Below are 15,277 nucleotides of genomic sequence, written 5' to 3'. Positions count from 1 at the left end.
ATATGTACTCTTAAATTTTTGTGCTTAACAATATATTTTAAGAAAAATTAAATCGATTCCGGACAATTATGATATAGTCTTTCTAAGACATTATTATTATTATAATTGTCTGAAATTAATTGGATTCTTCACTTCTTCAAATATATTGTTAAACACAAAAATTTAAGAGCACATATTTTTTTATACTATGCTTATTTCAAATTTTAAAGATCGACGAATTGTAGGATAACGTTATCAGTAAATTTTAATGTTACCGCGTCCCGATAAAGTATATATATTTATTATATTACTCCTCTTTTTTTCTTTCTCCTCCTCCTCCTCCTTCTTATATTATATTATCTTCTATCTTATTATCTTCTATCCATTCTTCGTTAATAACTGATATGATTTTGTCGTTGTCCATCATTGTGATATGATTACCTTCCACATAATGAATTTGCACTTTACCTTCGGTAACCTAAAAATAATAAGTTTCTTGTTATTAGTTTTATTTCAAAAATATCTGTCCAAATTATAGATTTATTTACCTTATGTAAACCATAATCCTCTTCAGTAAAAGAGGCAATCGGAAATGTGGGTTTTAGCAATGTTATAGATGATTTAAGACGAGGTAATGATGAGATATCGTAATCCTGTACAGCGACAATATGATTGTAAATTGTAAAATATATAAGCTTTTGATTTTCGATGGTCAATACATTTAAATCCTTCGGGAAGTAAGCATGAAATACTTTTAATTTTTCGTCCGTGTTACATTTATTCAGCTCTAACGCAAGCTGCAAATAAGAAAATTTTGCATTTTGTATGGTTATAATAATAATAAATATGCTAAAATAACATCTGCATTTCATCAGTGATACAAAAGATATATTAAATTCTCGAACGATGGTAAAATCTGTTGTTATCCTTATTTATTTTATTAAAATTCCTAAATCTCCACATAAAAAAGCGTCATAAAAAAGCCACGACAAGGTAATCGTATTGTAATTTTTAATTACAATAATACTTTAATATACGTTTTAGTTTGTCATTAGATCATTTTCAGTGTAAAAAGTTAAGATAGCATTATATAGACCGGTAAACAAAAAGATAAAAGTGAAAAATGCACGCATTAATCATATTAGTTTTTACTGCAATTAAAATCGAACGCACATCCTATTTCTCTGACAATGAGTATAAAAGTCGAAGAGCAAAATAATAATTATGATGCGAAGACTTATGGTGTTTTATATCGAAAGTCATATATTGTAAAACTGTCACTTATGATAATATTATACGTTTAAACAACGACAAACGAACGACCTCATTTTATTTAAATTTGTAATATCAAAATTAGATAAATAATTTTTGCAATAAAAAATCAAAATGTATTTTTTATAATTTACTAACCGTTTCTTTGTTAATTGTAGCGTACATTCCCAATAAACCAAGTAAAACTGTACTTCGTAACTCTTCTAGTGAAGCACAGTGAAAATATTGATTAACCAAAATTTTCATTTGGTCAGGAGCTCCGTCTATTAGTATTAACCGTCCTGAGAAATCTTTAGCTTCTAATAATCTTGCTAATTCAATGGCAATTAAAGATCCGAACGAATAACCCACTATTAGAAATTTCCTTTGATCTTTCATTTTCTTTAATATGTGCTAAGAAAATAAATATAAATGTATGTGTATAAGCTGTGGTATAATACGAAACATTTGTACCTAATTGTTAAATATTACTTTTAACATAAATATTTTAATTAAATTTAATCTTCTTACAGGTAGCAAATAAGCGGCTGACTTCATCACTGAATGACTGTCGTCAGGAATATTAAGTACACCATGTTGCAAACACGTTGCCGAAGATTTAATTCCTGATGCCATAGTTTTATATACGCTCGAACATCCTTCGATTCCTGGTAAGAGAAATATATTACCTCGATCAACCTCTTTCTTGGTAATAAATTCTACAAGAATATCTGGAACAAAGTCTGCATCCTTCGTTTTTCGAATCAGCACGTCAAAATCTTCACTAATTTTGTTTGTATTGTGTATCTTTTCTTGCATGCCTGTAATTGTTATTTGTTTTAGTTTAGCAAAATTTAGAGTTCTAATGTCTTGCGTTGTCAAGGAAATATCGAACTCTCTTTCCAACGTCTGCTTAATTTCAACCGCCATCATCGAATCCATACCCATTTCGACCAGTGGTACGTTTGGTGGCACTGTGTTTATGTTCTTTAATCCTATTTGGTAAAATAGGAAAAATAAAGTAAGAATTATATATATATATATATATACATTTAAATAAGTTTTAGGTAAATATACCGAATAGGGGACTACCTTATATGACTTTGTCCTTAACATTATATTATAGAAGTTCACCTTCCTGAGTAACTTCCAGAAGGTTTTATCCGTCGCTTGTTCTCTATTAAAAAGTTATTAACAAAAAAATTTCAGAAATAGAACGCAATTTTTATACCATTTTGCGATTTTCACGCAATAGTCGAGGTTTACCTTACCCGCTCGGTGGTTATACATCAGTGCAAAAGAAAATTTATTATTGTACAATTTTACATGGGTTTTCAAATTTTCACGTGAAACGATATCTACCCCACATTGTCCGGTGCTTGCAGTACATAACGAAGTCTTGTATCATTATACGGTTTGCATGGAAAGTTGAAAACCCATGTGGAACCATTTTATGTTAATGAGATGTATGGTAAACGGAAAATACGCGTTTCTGAGATTGGAGTGCAAGAGGAGAGAAGAAAAATATATAAGCCTCGGCAAATGTAATTTTTTTCTTAAGTGTAAGACTATCAAAAGATTACGTTTTATTTATTAAAATAATTTTGTTAACAGTCTTCCATTTATTAAAAAAAAATTTATAACTTTTTAGTAAAGAACAAGCAATGGTTAAAATCTTATGAAGGTTCTGAAGGTTAAAAAAGATGACTTCTACAATATATATCAAGGTCAAGATCATAGAAGGTGAGTCCCCTATTCGGTAATTTACCAAGTATTATGTTACTCTATTTAATGTTCTAAAATTGCATACTAGCAAAAATTTTAATATTAGAAATCAAATTGTTACATTTTCTGTACGTTTAACACTTAGCTGTTTCTAAATTAATTGTCAATTATTTATACTGTCAATACTTTAATTGTTAATATACATTTTATTTGAAATTTCTTAAATTTCTAGAAAATTTACTAATATCGTGAGACGCTAAAAGAATTTATCAATTGCGGACTAAAATTAGGACCCTAATTACAAAGCATTTATTATTTTATTAAAAATAGGAAAGTACGCACAGGAACTTTCCAAGACTTAATGGGTTAAGTCTATTGCAATTGTAAGAGGTAGTTTTCAAAAATATACGTATTCTTTTAAATTTAATTTTGCACACAAAATTCATTTTTCGAGATATTCAATAAATATATATACTTGGAATAACATTTTGACTTTACTTCTTTTTCATGGCATTATAATTAGTTTTCTTCATTGTTTAGCTTTGTATAAAACTGCAATGCTTACCCATGATATGAGCAACCGTTTCAGAAATATTCATTGATCCGCCAATTTTGGTTTTTTCAGCAACAACCATACTGCTTACGACAGGCCGGTCTTGTAGCAGAAATACTTCTAATGTATCCAAACAGGAAGATATTCGTTGTTGCAATGTACCTCCAATAACCAATTCCTTATTTTCTTCTTGCATATCTGCCACGAGTCCGACGTCTCCAATAGCACCCCATTGTATCGCTAAACCGTGTAATCCTTCTTCCATCCTCTTCTCACAGATTCTCTCCATTACGGAATTAGCCATCCCATAATTTGTCTGGCCTGCGTTTCCTCTTCCACACGAGACGGAGGAAAAAACGACAAAATGTCGAAGTTGTGGACATATCGTTCTCGACAATTCGTCCATTTTCTTCGTCATCCATGCTTTCGATTTGAACGAATCCTCGAACGTTTGTGGTGATTGATTTTGGAACGTACAATCTTTTAAAACAACTGCAAGATTAAATATAGCGTCCACTGGTGCTCTTTCCTCAGCAAATTTTAATATAGATTCGCAGTCTTCATGTTTCAAAGTATTATCGACAGTAACGATCTGTACATTTACACCGTTAGATCGCCACAGCTTTACTCTTGATTGCTGATAACCTGTTCTAATCCCGGTTCGTGATGTTAATACCAGATTCTTTGCACCTCGAAAAGTCAACCAATCTGCTAGCTCTAAACCAAAACCGCCTAGTCCACCCAAAATAACATAGGATTTATGGTCCATGCAATAATATCGTGGATAGGCGAGTAGTGGAGCATCCAAAGACTCTTCCTCTTGATGAACTCTTATTATTATCTACGAACAGTCAGATACAACAATCATTGGGTCTGTTTTCTATTGCTGAACTGGCTGCACTTGTTCATCAGAGTTTATCCTTTTCCTTCCAATGTGGAGTAAAAAGAATAAACTCTGAACTAATGCACAATTTTCCTATCGAGGTAAATAAAGACTATGCATTCTCCGATATTCACTGTCAGTACTTTTGTCTTAAGATGTCCGAAACTTAGAATTATGTTTTTCTCGATATTAGACCGAATGGACATTGATCGTCTTTCTCTTATAAATGTTTTCAATGTTCTAAAAAGTAATTAATATAGGTATCTAACAATATATAAAATAAAAATGTTCAATAATGTTCATGGCAATGAATAAGGATAATACCAATGTCTTTAACTAAATTCTAATAGACAAATTAAATCAGTAATGTCCTCGGTAAGACTGCTTGCGCACTTGTGAGCAAAAATCATATCAACTCTACTTATAGTCGTTGTATTATATGTATACATATAAAATGTTTGTTTGATGTGATTGACTATCCGCGCTCTATATTAAAGACGAAGTAAGATACCTTATATAGTGTTCGATTTCAATTGATACCTCATCCAACAATAATATTTAATATAAGAGCGAAGGAAGCTACGTTTATATTGTTAAATAATTATAAGAAGTAAATAATTAAGGTTATTCTTATATATAAATAAAAAAAGTTTCTTGACTGAGAACATAATTTAACAAAGCTTACATTTGTTGCTATCTTTACAGCAGTTAGAAAAAAGAATATGTCTAATTAAACAAGATATAGAATATTTTGCATCATAATTACATATTTCTGTATAGATATATAATTTAATAATCTTACCTTGCCAATATGTTTTGCAGCGGCCATATATCTAAAGGCAGTCTCTATCTCATTTTTATCAAAGACTTTTCTACACAGTGGTTTAATAGCGCCATTTTTTAAACCTTCTGCTATTTTCTTCGACAACGTTATCTTTCGTTCTAAACTTGATGAATTTATTAATAATTTATCTAATAAAACACCATAAAAACTGATACCTTTGGAAAAGATAGATATATCTAAGGAATTATTGGAAATCATATCGAATTTTCCAATTTCCAGAAAACGACCACCATTTGCTAAACAACGAACAGATGCTTGCAATTTCTCTTCGGCTAAGGAATTTAATACGATATCCACTCCACGACCTTTTGTACGCTGTATAATCGTTTGTTCAAAGCTTGTATCTCCGGAGTTTCCGATATGATTTTCGGGAATAGAGGGAAATGTTTCTTTCATAAACTGTCGTTTCTCGACAGTTCCAACTGTCGTAAACACTTCGCAACCTTCGTGAAGGGCAAGATGGATCGCAGCTTGACCAATGCCACCAGTACCCGAATGGATCAAGATTTTGTCTCCTTTTTTCATTTTACCCTTTATATACAAGGCGTCATAGCACGTGATGTACACACACGGAACCGTCGCTGCATCTTCCATTGTCCATTCATCGGGTACATTCCAACTGAGGTATTCGTCGGGCACGCAAATGTTTGTCATTCCTCTAAACATAGTAATTTTTGAAAGTATATAATTTGTGTGCGTATGTCTCGTAAAAGTTATGTAGTAATCATGTTTACTATATATAGAACGTCTTGTCTTTTGTAGTTCATATTTAAAGTTTTAAGAATTTCTGAAATTTTGTAAGTGCCACATTTATCGGATTCTATTCTTCTAATAATTTATCAATTTTTTAAGGGTCTTGAAAAACAACTATTCACGTTATTTCTTCATACTTATTTTATAATTCTTACATATCTTTACAGCATGTAGTACGGTAAGGCGTTATATTTAATTCACAAGATAAAAAATCGAGATTTATATTAAATATTAAATTAAAAATGCTAATAAACGTAAACAGTTTTCTTCATTGAGCGATTATTGATAGAGACATTTTACCCGTTTAAGCACATTCCCATTATTCTGCGTCCACGCGTATCAAACCCAACAAATTCCAAGCCAATGGGACTATCTAAATAACTGCGTTCAAGTAATCCGATAGATTCGGCAGTAATTCTACCAGTAGCCAACATAATATCTTTGAAGTTGAGAGGTGCATAAATTACATTAACGAAATCTTCACGCTTAATGTAGGAAGACATTCTCTTCTGTACCCAGCAGAGAGTACTCAAATCTCCTTGCACCTATTACAAAGAAACATAAACAATTACAATCTAATAATGAAATTTACAATAGAATTTTTTGACGCACCGTCTGTTTAACGTAAGCGCTGTCTACGAGTCTTGGTTCCAATGATGGTAATGGAAAATGCCTGTATGATCCCCAAACGTTACCGGAACGTAAAACGTTGATAGGTAGGTCCAATTGCAACTGTTTCATGTACAATGGTTCTTGCAAGGAAAAACCAGGCGCTTTGTTATCTTGAATGAAAACGCTTCTAATTATTTCGCCTCTTGGTTCTTTTCGCAAACAATTAACAAAACCGAGTAGCCCGGATTCGAAATCTCCTTGCGCGACGAGTATGATCCTCGTATCTATACTAGTCTCGTTTTGCACGCTCATGATTGATTTCAGTTCATCTATCCACGAAAAGTCGTAATTGCTTACATGCATAATTTGGTATTGTTTTTTCGCAATATTTTGTGTTTTTTTCAGCAGTAAAAGTGTCTTTTCGTTTATTTGTTTCTCCACTATGACATCCAACTCATATGTTTTCAAGTATGAATAATCGATCGTACCAGATTTTTCCAGAGTTAGTATAAAACCTTGCGGCATTAACAAAGGCAATAACTGTTTGTGTAATTTCTTACTATTTTTTGTCAAAATATCGAAACCAATGACCATCAAACAGTTTTCGTCTCTTGACAACATAGTAATTTCTGTTGTAGAAACGTTATTCGGCAAAAAAATATTTTCGCATCTCTCATGACTCGTCACTAGCCAGATATGATGTCGAATCTGAGGTAAATCGCTTAAAATTTCATTAACAAGTGGAGAATTTAAATCTTCTGATGTCACTTTGTCATTATCACCGATAAATTCGATAATTTTAACATTTATGTTATTGTAACATTCGAGTGCAATGTGCGTTGACATTCTAATTGCATCTTGTACGGACATAGTTTCTAAGTCACGATGAGCAACAAATTTGTATTCTTCAAGAACGGCATTAACTGCTTTTTGCCGGCGAAATATAGGTGTAGCCACAATGCCACAAATTTCTATTCCTCCAGATATTATAGCGTCTACAGACTTGTAATGACGAACAGAGAATTCTGTAACGTAGCAAATGAAATTGATTTGTCAGACAATTAGCCACGCTGCATTACATATTTTAATATTTTACTTACGCCTTTCTTCAACTGGATAATCTTGAATTAGCTGTACGTGATATTTCGGATCGATTGTCAGTTTGCGAATTCTTGTTGGAACAAAAAGGCTTCTTGAATTCTGTCCCAATATCATCATCTGTAACATACTGTCCATAAATGCCACCCAATTAGATGTCCATGCGATATGGGCGTTTGATCCCGAAACCGATGCACTTTTTAATCCACGAAATACGCCGGCGTATTGATAACCACGAAGCCTTAATTCCTTGTAGATGTCTCTTGTACTCATTTCTTCTTCATCATCGACATATTCAGCAAGATTAGCAGATATTTTTTCATTTTCAATATCAGTTGGAATTCGTAATATTCCAGTAACAACAGCGTTATCTCCTTCGGTTATTTCAAATCTGTTGGTACCTAGATATAGATATAAATTTTTTAAACATAAAACGTTATAATAAATTAAGTGAACGAGAATATATCAATACGGGATTGGGTATCTCACAAAAGCAATTGAGTCATAAAAAGAAAGATTCCATGTTTAATTTAATTATTTTTATCCGTATATATATTTTTTTGTTTTATTTTAATTTTAGCTTAAAAATATTGCATCACAAAAGTGGCTTAAATATTAAATCTAATACTTACATAAGAAAATTAACTGTTTACGTAATAATATTACCTTCTTGGATCGAAAAGGTTAATTCAATCTCATTTTGTTGTGATAGTACGGTGGCCCGAATAAAATTAACATCCTCAAATACGATTGGCACATTGGTATACTCTTGCTTATTCAATGATGCCAACATTTCCCAGAGAAAGAAAAGATATCCCATAGCCGGAAATAAATTTTTGCCATCAATGACATGACCCGTCAAATATATGAATGTTTCATCAGCTACATCAATATTGATAACTATTTCTCTTTTGAAAATTACTTTTTGATGAGTATATCGAAATACGTAGTAATTTTCCGAATGATCCCATCTACAAACATCAATAATATTTATTATGTAATGCACTTATAAAATAAATTAGTTGTTAATTTATTATCGAAATATGTAAAAATTTATTGATACTATAGTATTTCTTACATTCTCCTTCCATCTTTATGACAAGTATGATACACCATGTAAAGATATTTATCTTTAGAATAAGTAGAACAATAAAGTATTATTGGAATATAATTGCCAAAAAAGGAGACCGGTCCTTCTATGATCTTAACTTTCATTTATGTTGTCAATATCTTAACTCCAATCGTAACATTTCGAAAGTTTAAAACCGCCTACTAAAGCCGACACTCAGTATTTATTAAAAAATTATTAATAAAATAAGTTTTATAAATAAAACAAAATACAATTTTAGGTTTTCAACTTTTCATGCAATGCCAGATCTATTTTATATCATTTGGTGATTGCAGCGCGGAACAAGAATTATTATTGTACGATTCCATACGAATTTTCAATTTTTCACGTGAAGCACTTTACAGCTCAAGTTTTTGTATAGCCGAACTAGTGTACGTTTTGTGTAGTTAAAATAAAATATTAGAATATATTTTTGAAATTTAGCAAAAATAAAAAGAAAAGTTGTAATCCAGTCCACACAATGCAGCAATTACAAACAAATTTCTTAACTACATCACTTGAATAAAAATCAGAAATGTAATTCAATATTATGTTGTTCGTTAAATATACTCTTTTAATTAAATCACTTGAGTGCTTCAAAACTTATAAAAATTTTCGTTATTTGGCAATTTAGTCATTTGTATACATAAACATAAAATATGAATACCTTATGAGAGGAGAAATCATTGGAGTACCGCGGCTTACAGGAAATTCTACTGTCGGATAGAGGTTTGAAATCTGTGGCTGCAATCCTGCGTTATAAAGTTTTCCGATTGATTCTAAAAATACCTCACCATTTAGATCCTCAGTACGTTCATATAACGCTACATTTGTTACTGTAGAGCATAAATAGTTGTTTAAAATATGTTGAAAAATATTCTCAGGAGATATCTCAATCGTCACTGTATCTTTTGGAATTGAACGTATCGCCTCTGCGAATAACACCGGGGACAACAAATAATTTGTGTAATATTTTGAACACGAAGATGTATTGGAACACTCGTGAGTGGATGTTGTTAACCATTTTGAGCTGCAAAATCTTTTTTGTAGTAATATTTGGTTCAAGTATATTTCGGACTTAGCTACAGCAGGTTTGATGTAACGACTATGAAAAGGTATATAACCACAAGAAATTTCTTTTATAGATATACCATTCGCCTAAAAAAATGAATAAAATCATAAGTATTATTAATTGCTTGTTTTAACAAAACAATTAAAGAAACTAGATAGAGAAGAAAGATTATATTGTTTATAACCATTAATATATACCTGCAATTTGGTGAGAAATGTCTTTATAGAATTCGTTGGTCCGCTTACAATAAAATTAGAAGAACTATTGTAACAAGCTATATCGATATCCGAAGGACACATAACTTTCAAGGTTTCAAGGTTGAGATTAATTTCAGCCATGGAGCCATTAATTATTTTTGACTCGTGAAGGGCTAAACCGATGAAATATGCCGACAGAATCGTTTCTTCGGCCGTTAAACATCCATCGGCATATCCACAGACTAGTTCACCAATGGAGTGACCGATTATAAAATCGGGGACTACACCAATAGATGTTAAAAGATCAACTAATCCAATCTGCGATACATATGAAAGAAATAGCTTCCCATTTGGTTTAAATAAAGATTAGAATTATGAAGTAAGTCTAAAGTAAATATTTTTAAATTATTTTTACATAATATATATATGGTATATATAAAATATATTTTATAAAGGCGAAACAAAGAATCTTTTTTCTTACTTGTAGTCCAATGAGACCCAACAAAAAATTAATGATATTATCAAAAATATTTTTATTATCACTTGGTAAAATATTTGTAAGTAGTATGCCATAAGGTTTTAAAATGGTATCGCATTTCTGGATGGCCTTGGCAAACACTGGGAATTTTATTAGAGCGCGACCTATTTAAATTTTAATAAAGTTTTCAAATTTTGATATACATATATATATGTACATTTGATGTATATATGCATCCGCGGATTTATACACAAACACATACACGTCATTTAGTATTTAATGTAGTCGGGAAAAGTATGTAAGAAAGGAGTCTAGCTTTTTACTTTGTAACATTTCATATTGTAACATTTTTACATTTATTCTGAGATAGAATATTCTGTTAGGGTTTAATTTTACTTGTTAAATTTATTAAATTAAATTCCTAATAAATAGAAAGTAATAAGTAAAACTTTTATGCAGTATTATAAGTTTGAGAACATATTAGGTAAGAATATGTTAAGATCATGATCCATACTTTTCTGTATAATTGTGAAAAATTATAATATTTGTATGTATCGTGCTATATGTATATATCCTGTAACTTAAAAATTATTTATTAAATGTTGTATATTTAACATATTTTGTATATAATAATATATTTACTTACTCATTCCAAAACATTGAGATCCTAGTCCAGAAAATATGAAACAAATTGATCTTTTTATATATTGAGAATGTCCTATTTTACTAATTACATTATGAGATATTTTAGACCCAGTTATCAAGTACCCTCTGTAAAGGTGACCTTCTATATTATCATTATGAATATGATGTAGTAGAGATATAAACTCTGCATCTATTGATCGACTGCGCATCTGCAATTCGTAACAAGAATGTACATCCTATATAGTTCTTGGAAAGATTTTACACAAAAAAAGAGAAGATAATATTATTTAATTTTTCAAAAAGTGTTTTGCTAATAACACATTATTATTTTTTAATATATTGAATAAAACACATTGACTTTTCTTTTTTGTGCAAATTTAAATTAATTTTAAAAATGTTTTTGTACGCAAATATCTTTTCAAACACTATATAAATATATATATATATATATATATATATATATATATATATAAATTTGTGTTATGTTTGTTATATTTGTATAGTTACCAAAAATTTCTATCGTAGAATGGGAACCATTTCTGAACTAAATGAAATAATCCATTATACAAATATTTGCTTACGTCATCGAAAATGATTTTAACTGCTTCCTCCGTACGTCCAGACACTGCTACAAGCCTAGGTAAGTCATCGTTTGGAACTCCATTGTTGATTTTTTGTTTAGGATTTGACTTTAATAATATATGGCAATTAGCCCCTCCAAAACCAAAGGAATTAACACCTATAGAACCACCCTCCCATTCCGTTGGTTCCGTAATAATCTTTATTCTTCCTTCGATAATAGCAGTCAACTCTTTCCGCGGACGCTTGAAGTGTATAGTAGGCAATATTGTGCCAATTTCCATCGTTAATAATACCTTTAAAAAATCATATCCTTTTACTAGCAATAATTATAATTAGTAATTATTATATGTATTTTTTTTTAATTATAACAAGAAAATATAAATTGTTCTATTCACACTTTAAACAAAGTCAATGTTAAATTATTTTATTATAAATATATACCTTTGCGATTTGGCAGAGACCACTGGCAGCTTCGGAATGTCCAAGATTTGATTTTACCGAGCCCATTAATAACGGAGTGTTTCTTTTTGCGCATATAGCCTGGTCGATAGACATAACTTCTACGGGATCACCGGCAAGAGTACCGGTTGTATGGGCCTCTACGTAAGATAATTCATTGGGCGAGATTTCACATTCTTCATAAAATTTCTCCAACAATATTTTTTGCTTCTCGAACGATGGAAAGGTAATACCTTCTTCTTTAAAACCATCACAATTCGTTTTACCGTATACGAAGGTCGCATATATTCTTCTTGCATTTTTGGCCTTTTGCAGATATACTACTGCAATCGTATCGCTGCGCATATATCCGGTGCCTTCTTCGTCATAAGGTTTACAATAACCATCAGAAGATAGGACTCCTAGAAGGAAATTGATTCTTCTTGTTAAATTAAAGTTCTTCAAGCTTTGATTCAATATCTAAATATAAGAATAGAAAAAAAGCATATAAATAAAATTCATTTCGTCATTCTAAAATGAACATTGCTCATACATCTCCTAATATTGATTTTGGTTTTAATTAATACTATTTATAATTATATTATTACATCTCTCTCCTGTGCACTCCACAGCTAAAGATGTTTTTTTACAGATTTTTTGTTTTACAAAAGTTTGCTAGAATAATCTAGCTGTTAATATATATAGAAATCTGTGACGTATACTTGCGTGACAATGTCAGTACATTATTTTACCATATTCTTACTTTCTATCCTTACTGTTTTCCGAAAAATAAAAAAAATCCCGGAGTTTGGACGTAACAAGATCTCTCTAAATATCCCAAATGTATAATATTTTAAGAGATAATATGAACAATAGTTACATTTGTTACGGATGACAAAGCATTTGCATTAAACAAATATTTTCTGGTTAAGTATTGTTAGCTTCATAAATAAAAAAAATATTATATTAATATAACAAGTATAAAACATATGATTAATAGTTATCAAAATAAAACCTGAAATTTGAGTAAAGACGGAAATAAATAAAATATAAATAAATACGAGTATATTCAATATTTTTTATAACGTAACATACAATAAAATATAATATAATAAATAAGATATAAGAAATACATACCTAGATGGTAAAATTGAAATTGTATGTGAGGATGGAGGCATAGATTGGCGGAAGCGATAATGGCCGCGTCGCAATCTCCGGACCGCATCAGCTCGTAAGCTTTCACTACAGCATAGCTACTTGAACTACATGCGGTATCAATATTGTGCGATTGTCCAGTAACGCCAAACCATGAAGAAATTTGATTGGCCATGAGAGAAATGTTGGTTGCAATCATAGGTAATCCACCAAACTAATCACAATAATACATGTTTCTGAATATACTTAGAGTATTAAAAAATGTATAAATATAATAAGTTAAATGTACATTTTTAAAACTATTAAAACCATTGTACAATTTTTTTATATTTTGCATAGTAATAAGACAGATTTTCATATTTCTAACAAGAATTTTACATATAGTTATCATTTCTTTAAATAAATTTCTATTAATTGTGTTGTATATATATATATATTTTTTTTTTAATTAAATATATCACACCTGAGGTCTATTACAAAAATACGATTGAGTCTCACATATAGAAACGGCTGTAAAAACACTCGTTCTTGTTCCCCGTAATTCTTTTGGGTTTACACCTGCATCGATAATTGCTTCGTAAGTATGCTCGAGTAACATTCTAGTCATAGGATCCATTACATGAGCTTCCGTAGCGGGTATATTGAAAAATTCTGAATCAAATTTCTCCATATTGTTGACTTTACCGATTCGATGGGGCATATTATAAGCTATATAAGAAATATACATATTAACAAATTATAAGTAAAAAGGTGTTTTAAGAGAACGTATTGGCAGTGCATAAATTAACGTTATACATCAATCTTTAGTATAACTAATAAGATACATGTAATTATATATCGGACGTTTTGGCTTTGCTTATTTGTACCATCTTCAGCGATAACAATTTATTTAAATCAAAATAATCTCACGCTCTTCGACGAGAAACAAGTGAGTAATTTCGTAATTTGATAATCTAAAAATAGTGTAATTTTCCGCGAGAAAATCCAAGGAACACATAGCTAATGATCATAGTTTATACATAATATGATCGAAATAGAAATAACAGTCAGAACTTCAACGACAAGAGAAGTAAATTAAGTCACCTTCCAGTTCAAGAAATGCGAAAATGAGATTATATATTTTATAAGAATATTTATATAATATATATACTTATATATTTCTACATAAGAAAATAATAATGTTTCATAATATGCATCTGGATTGTTTTAAACTATGACATTAGAAATAACGAAGCCATAAAAATGTTTGAAAGATTATTGAATAAAAGATAATTTATAATTTTTGACATAAATTACGAGAATTGTTTTTGTGTTATATGTATATGTATATGAATACGTAGAGTTACACAATTTTCTTGGATTCTGATATCGTTTTTAAAAATTATTGAATTAGATATTGCAAATCTTTAATTGCGATCTATAATATGTAAAACACAAATATTTTTCCTAATAAGTTTTGAAAGTATATATATCTAAATGTTAAAAGAAAACTATATTACAGTTATTCCACCGTCCATGATCGCTCGAACCAAGATCCACCTTGTTAAAAAGATTTTCTTGAAACTCTTTTAAATTGTCGCTATTAGGAAATCGGCCAGCAATACCAGAGATTACGATTTCTTCTTCAGCATCGACGCTGATATATGAGTTTGGTCGATTCATAGTATCTTTATTTTTTGAAGATAAATCAGATAAATTCTACAATAAAATGTGATTATTTATTTTTTTTGAGAAAACAGACACAAATGCAAAATAAAAAAAATAATTAAATACAGTTTAAAATTACATCTTTCACATTTTATAAAAATTACGTACCAATAAAAAGTAGAAGCACCGTGGCAATTGACACTTCACACAAGAGTGAAGTAAAAAGGCAACTAATGGTAAGTCATATCTCCGATCCT

General features: G+C 30.3%; 1 protein-coding gene across 1 annotated transcript; it reads right to left on the bottom strand.

Annotated features, from left to right (window-relative positions):
- Positions 1-309: 309 nt before the first annotated feature.
- LOC143897786 (fatty acid synthase-like) lies at positions 310-15,066 on the bottom strand. The gene is given in 19 exon segments (XM_077406696.1): positions 310-457; positions 528-776; positions 1,390-1,644; positions 1,762-2,225; positions 3,521-4,349; positions 5,194-5,893; positions 6,289-6,533; positions 6,601-7,625; positions 7,701-8,099; positions 8,365-8,669; positions 9,474-9,964; positions 10,076-10,393; positions 10,557-10,717; positions 11,200-11,407; positions 11,780-12,073; positions 12,222-12,640; positions 13,356-13,609; positions 13,859-14,081; positions 14,873-15,066. Coding segments are annotated over 19 exon segments (7,134 nt in total). The 5' UTR covers positions 15,036-15,066; the 3' UTR covers positions 310-325.
- Positions 15,067-15,277: the final 211 nt, after the last annotated feature.

Source organism: Temnothorax americanus, unplaced genomic scaffold (assembly GCF_048541705.1).
Source record: "Temnothorax americanus isolate GAGA-0224 unplaced genomic scaffold, ASM4854170v1 Scaffold21, whole genome shotgun sequence".
Lineage (NCBI taxonomy): Eukaryota > Metazoa > Arthropoda > Insecta > Hymenoptera > Formicidae > Temnothorax > Temnothorax americanus.
This window is presented reverse-complemented; position numbering and strand designations above follow the sequence as displayed.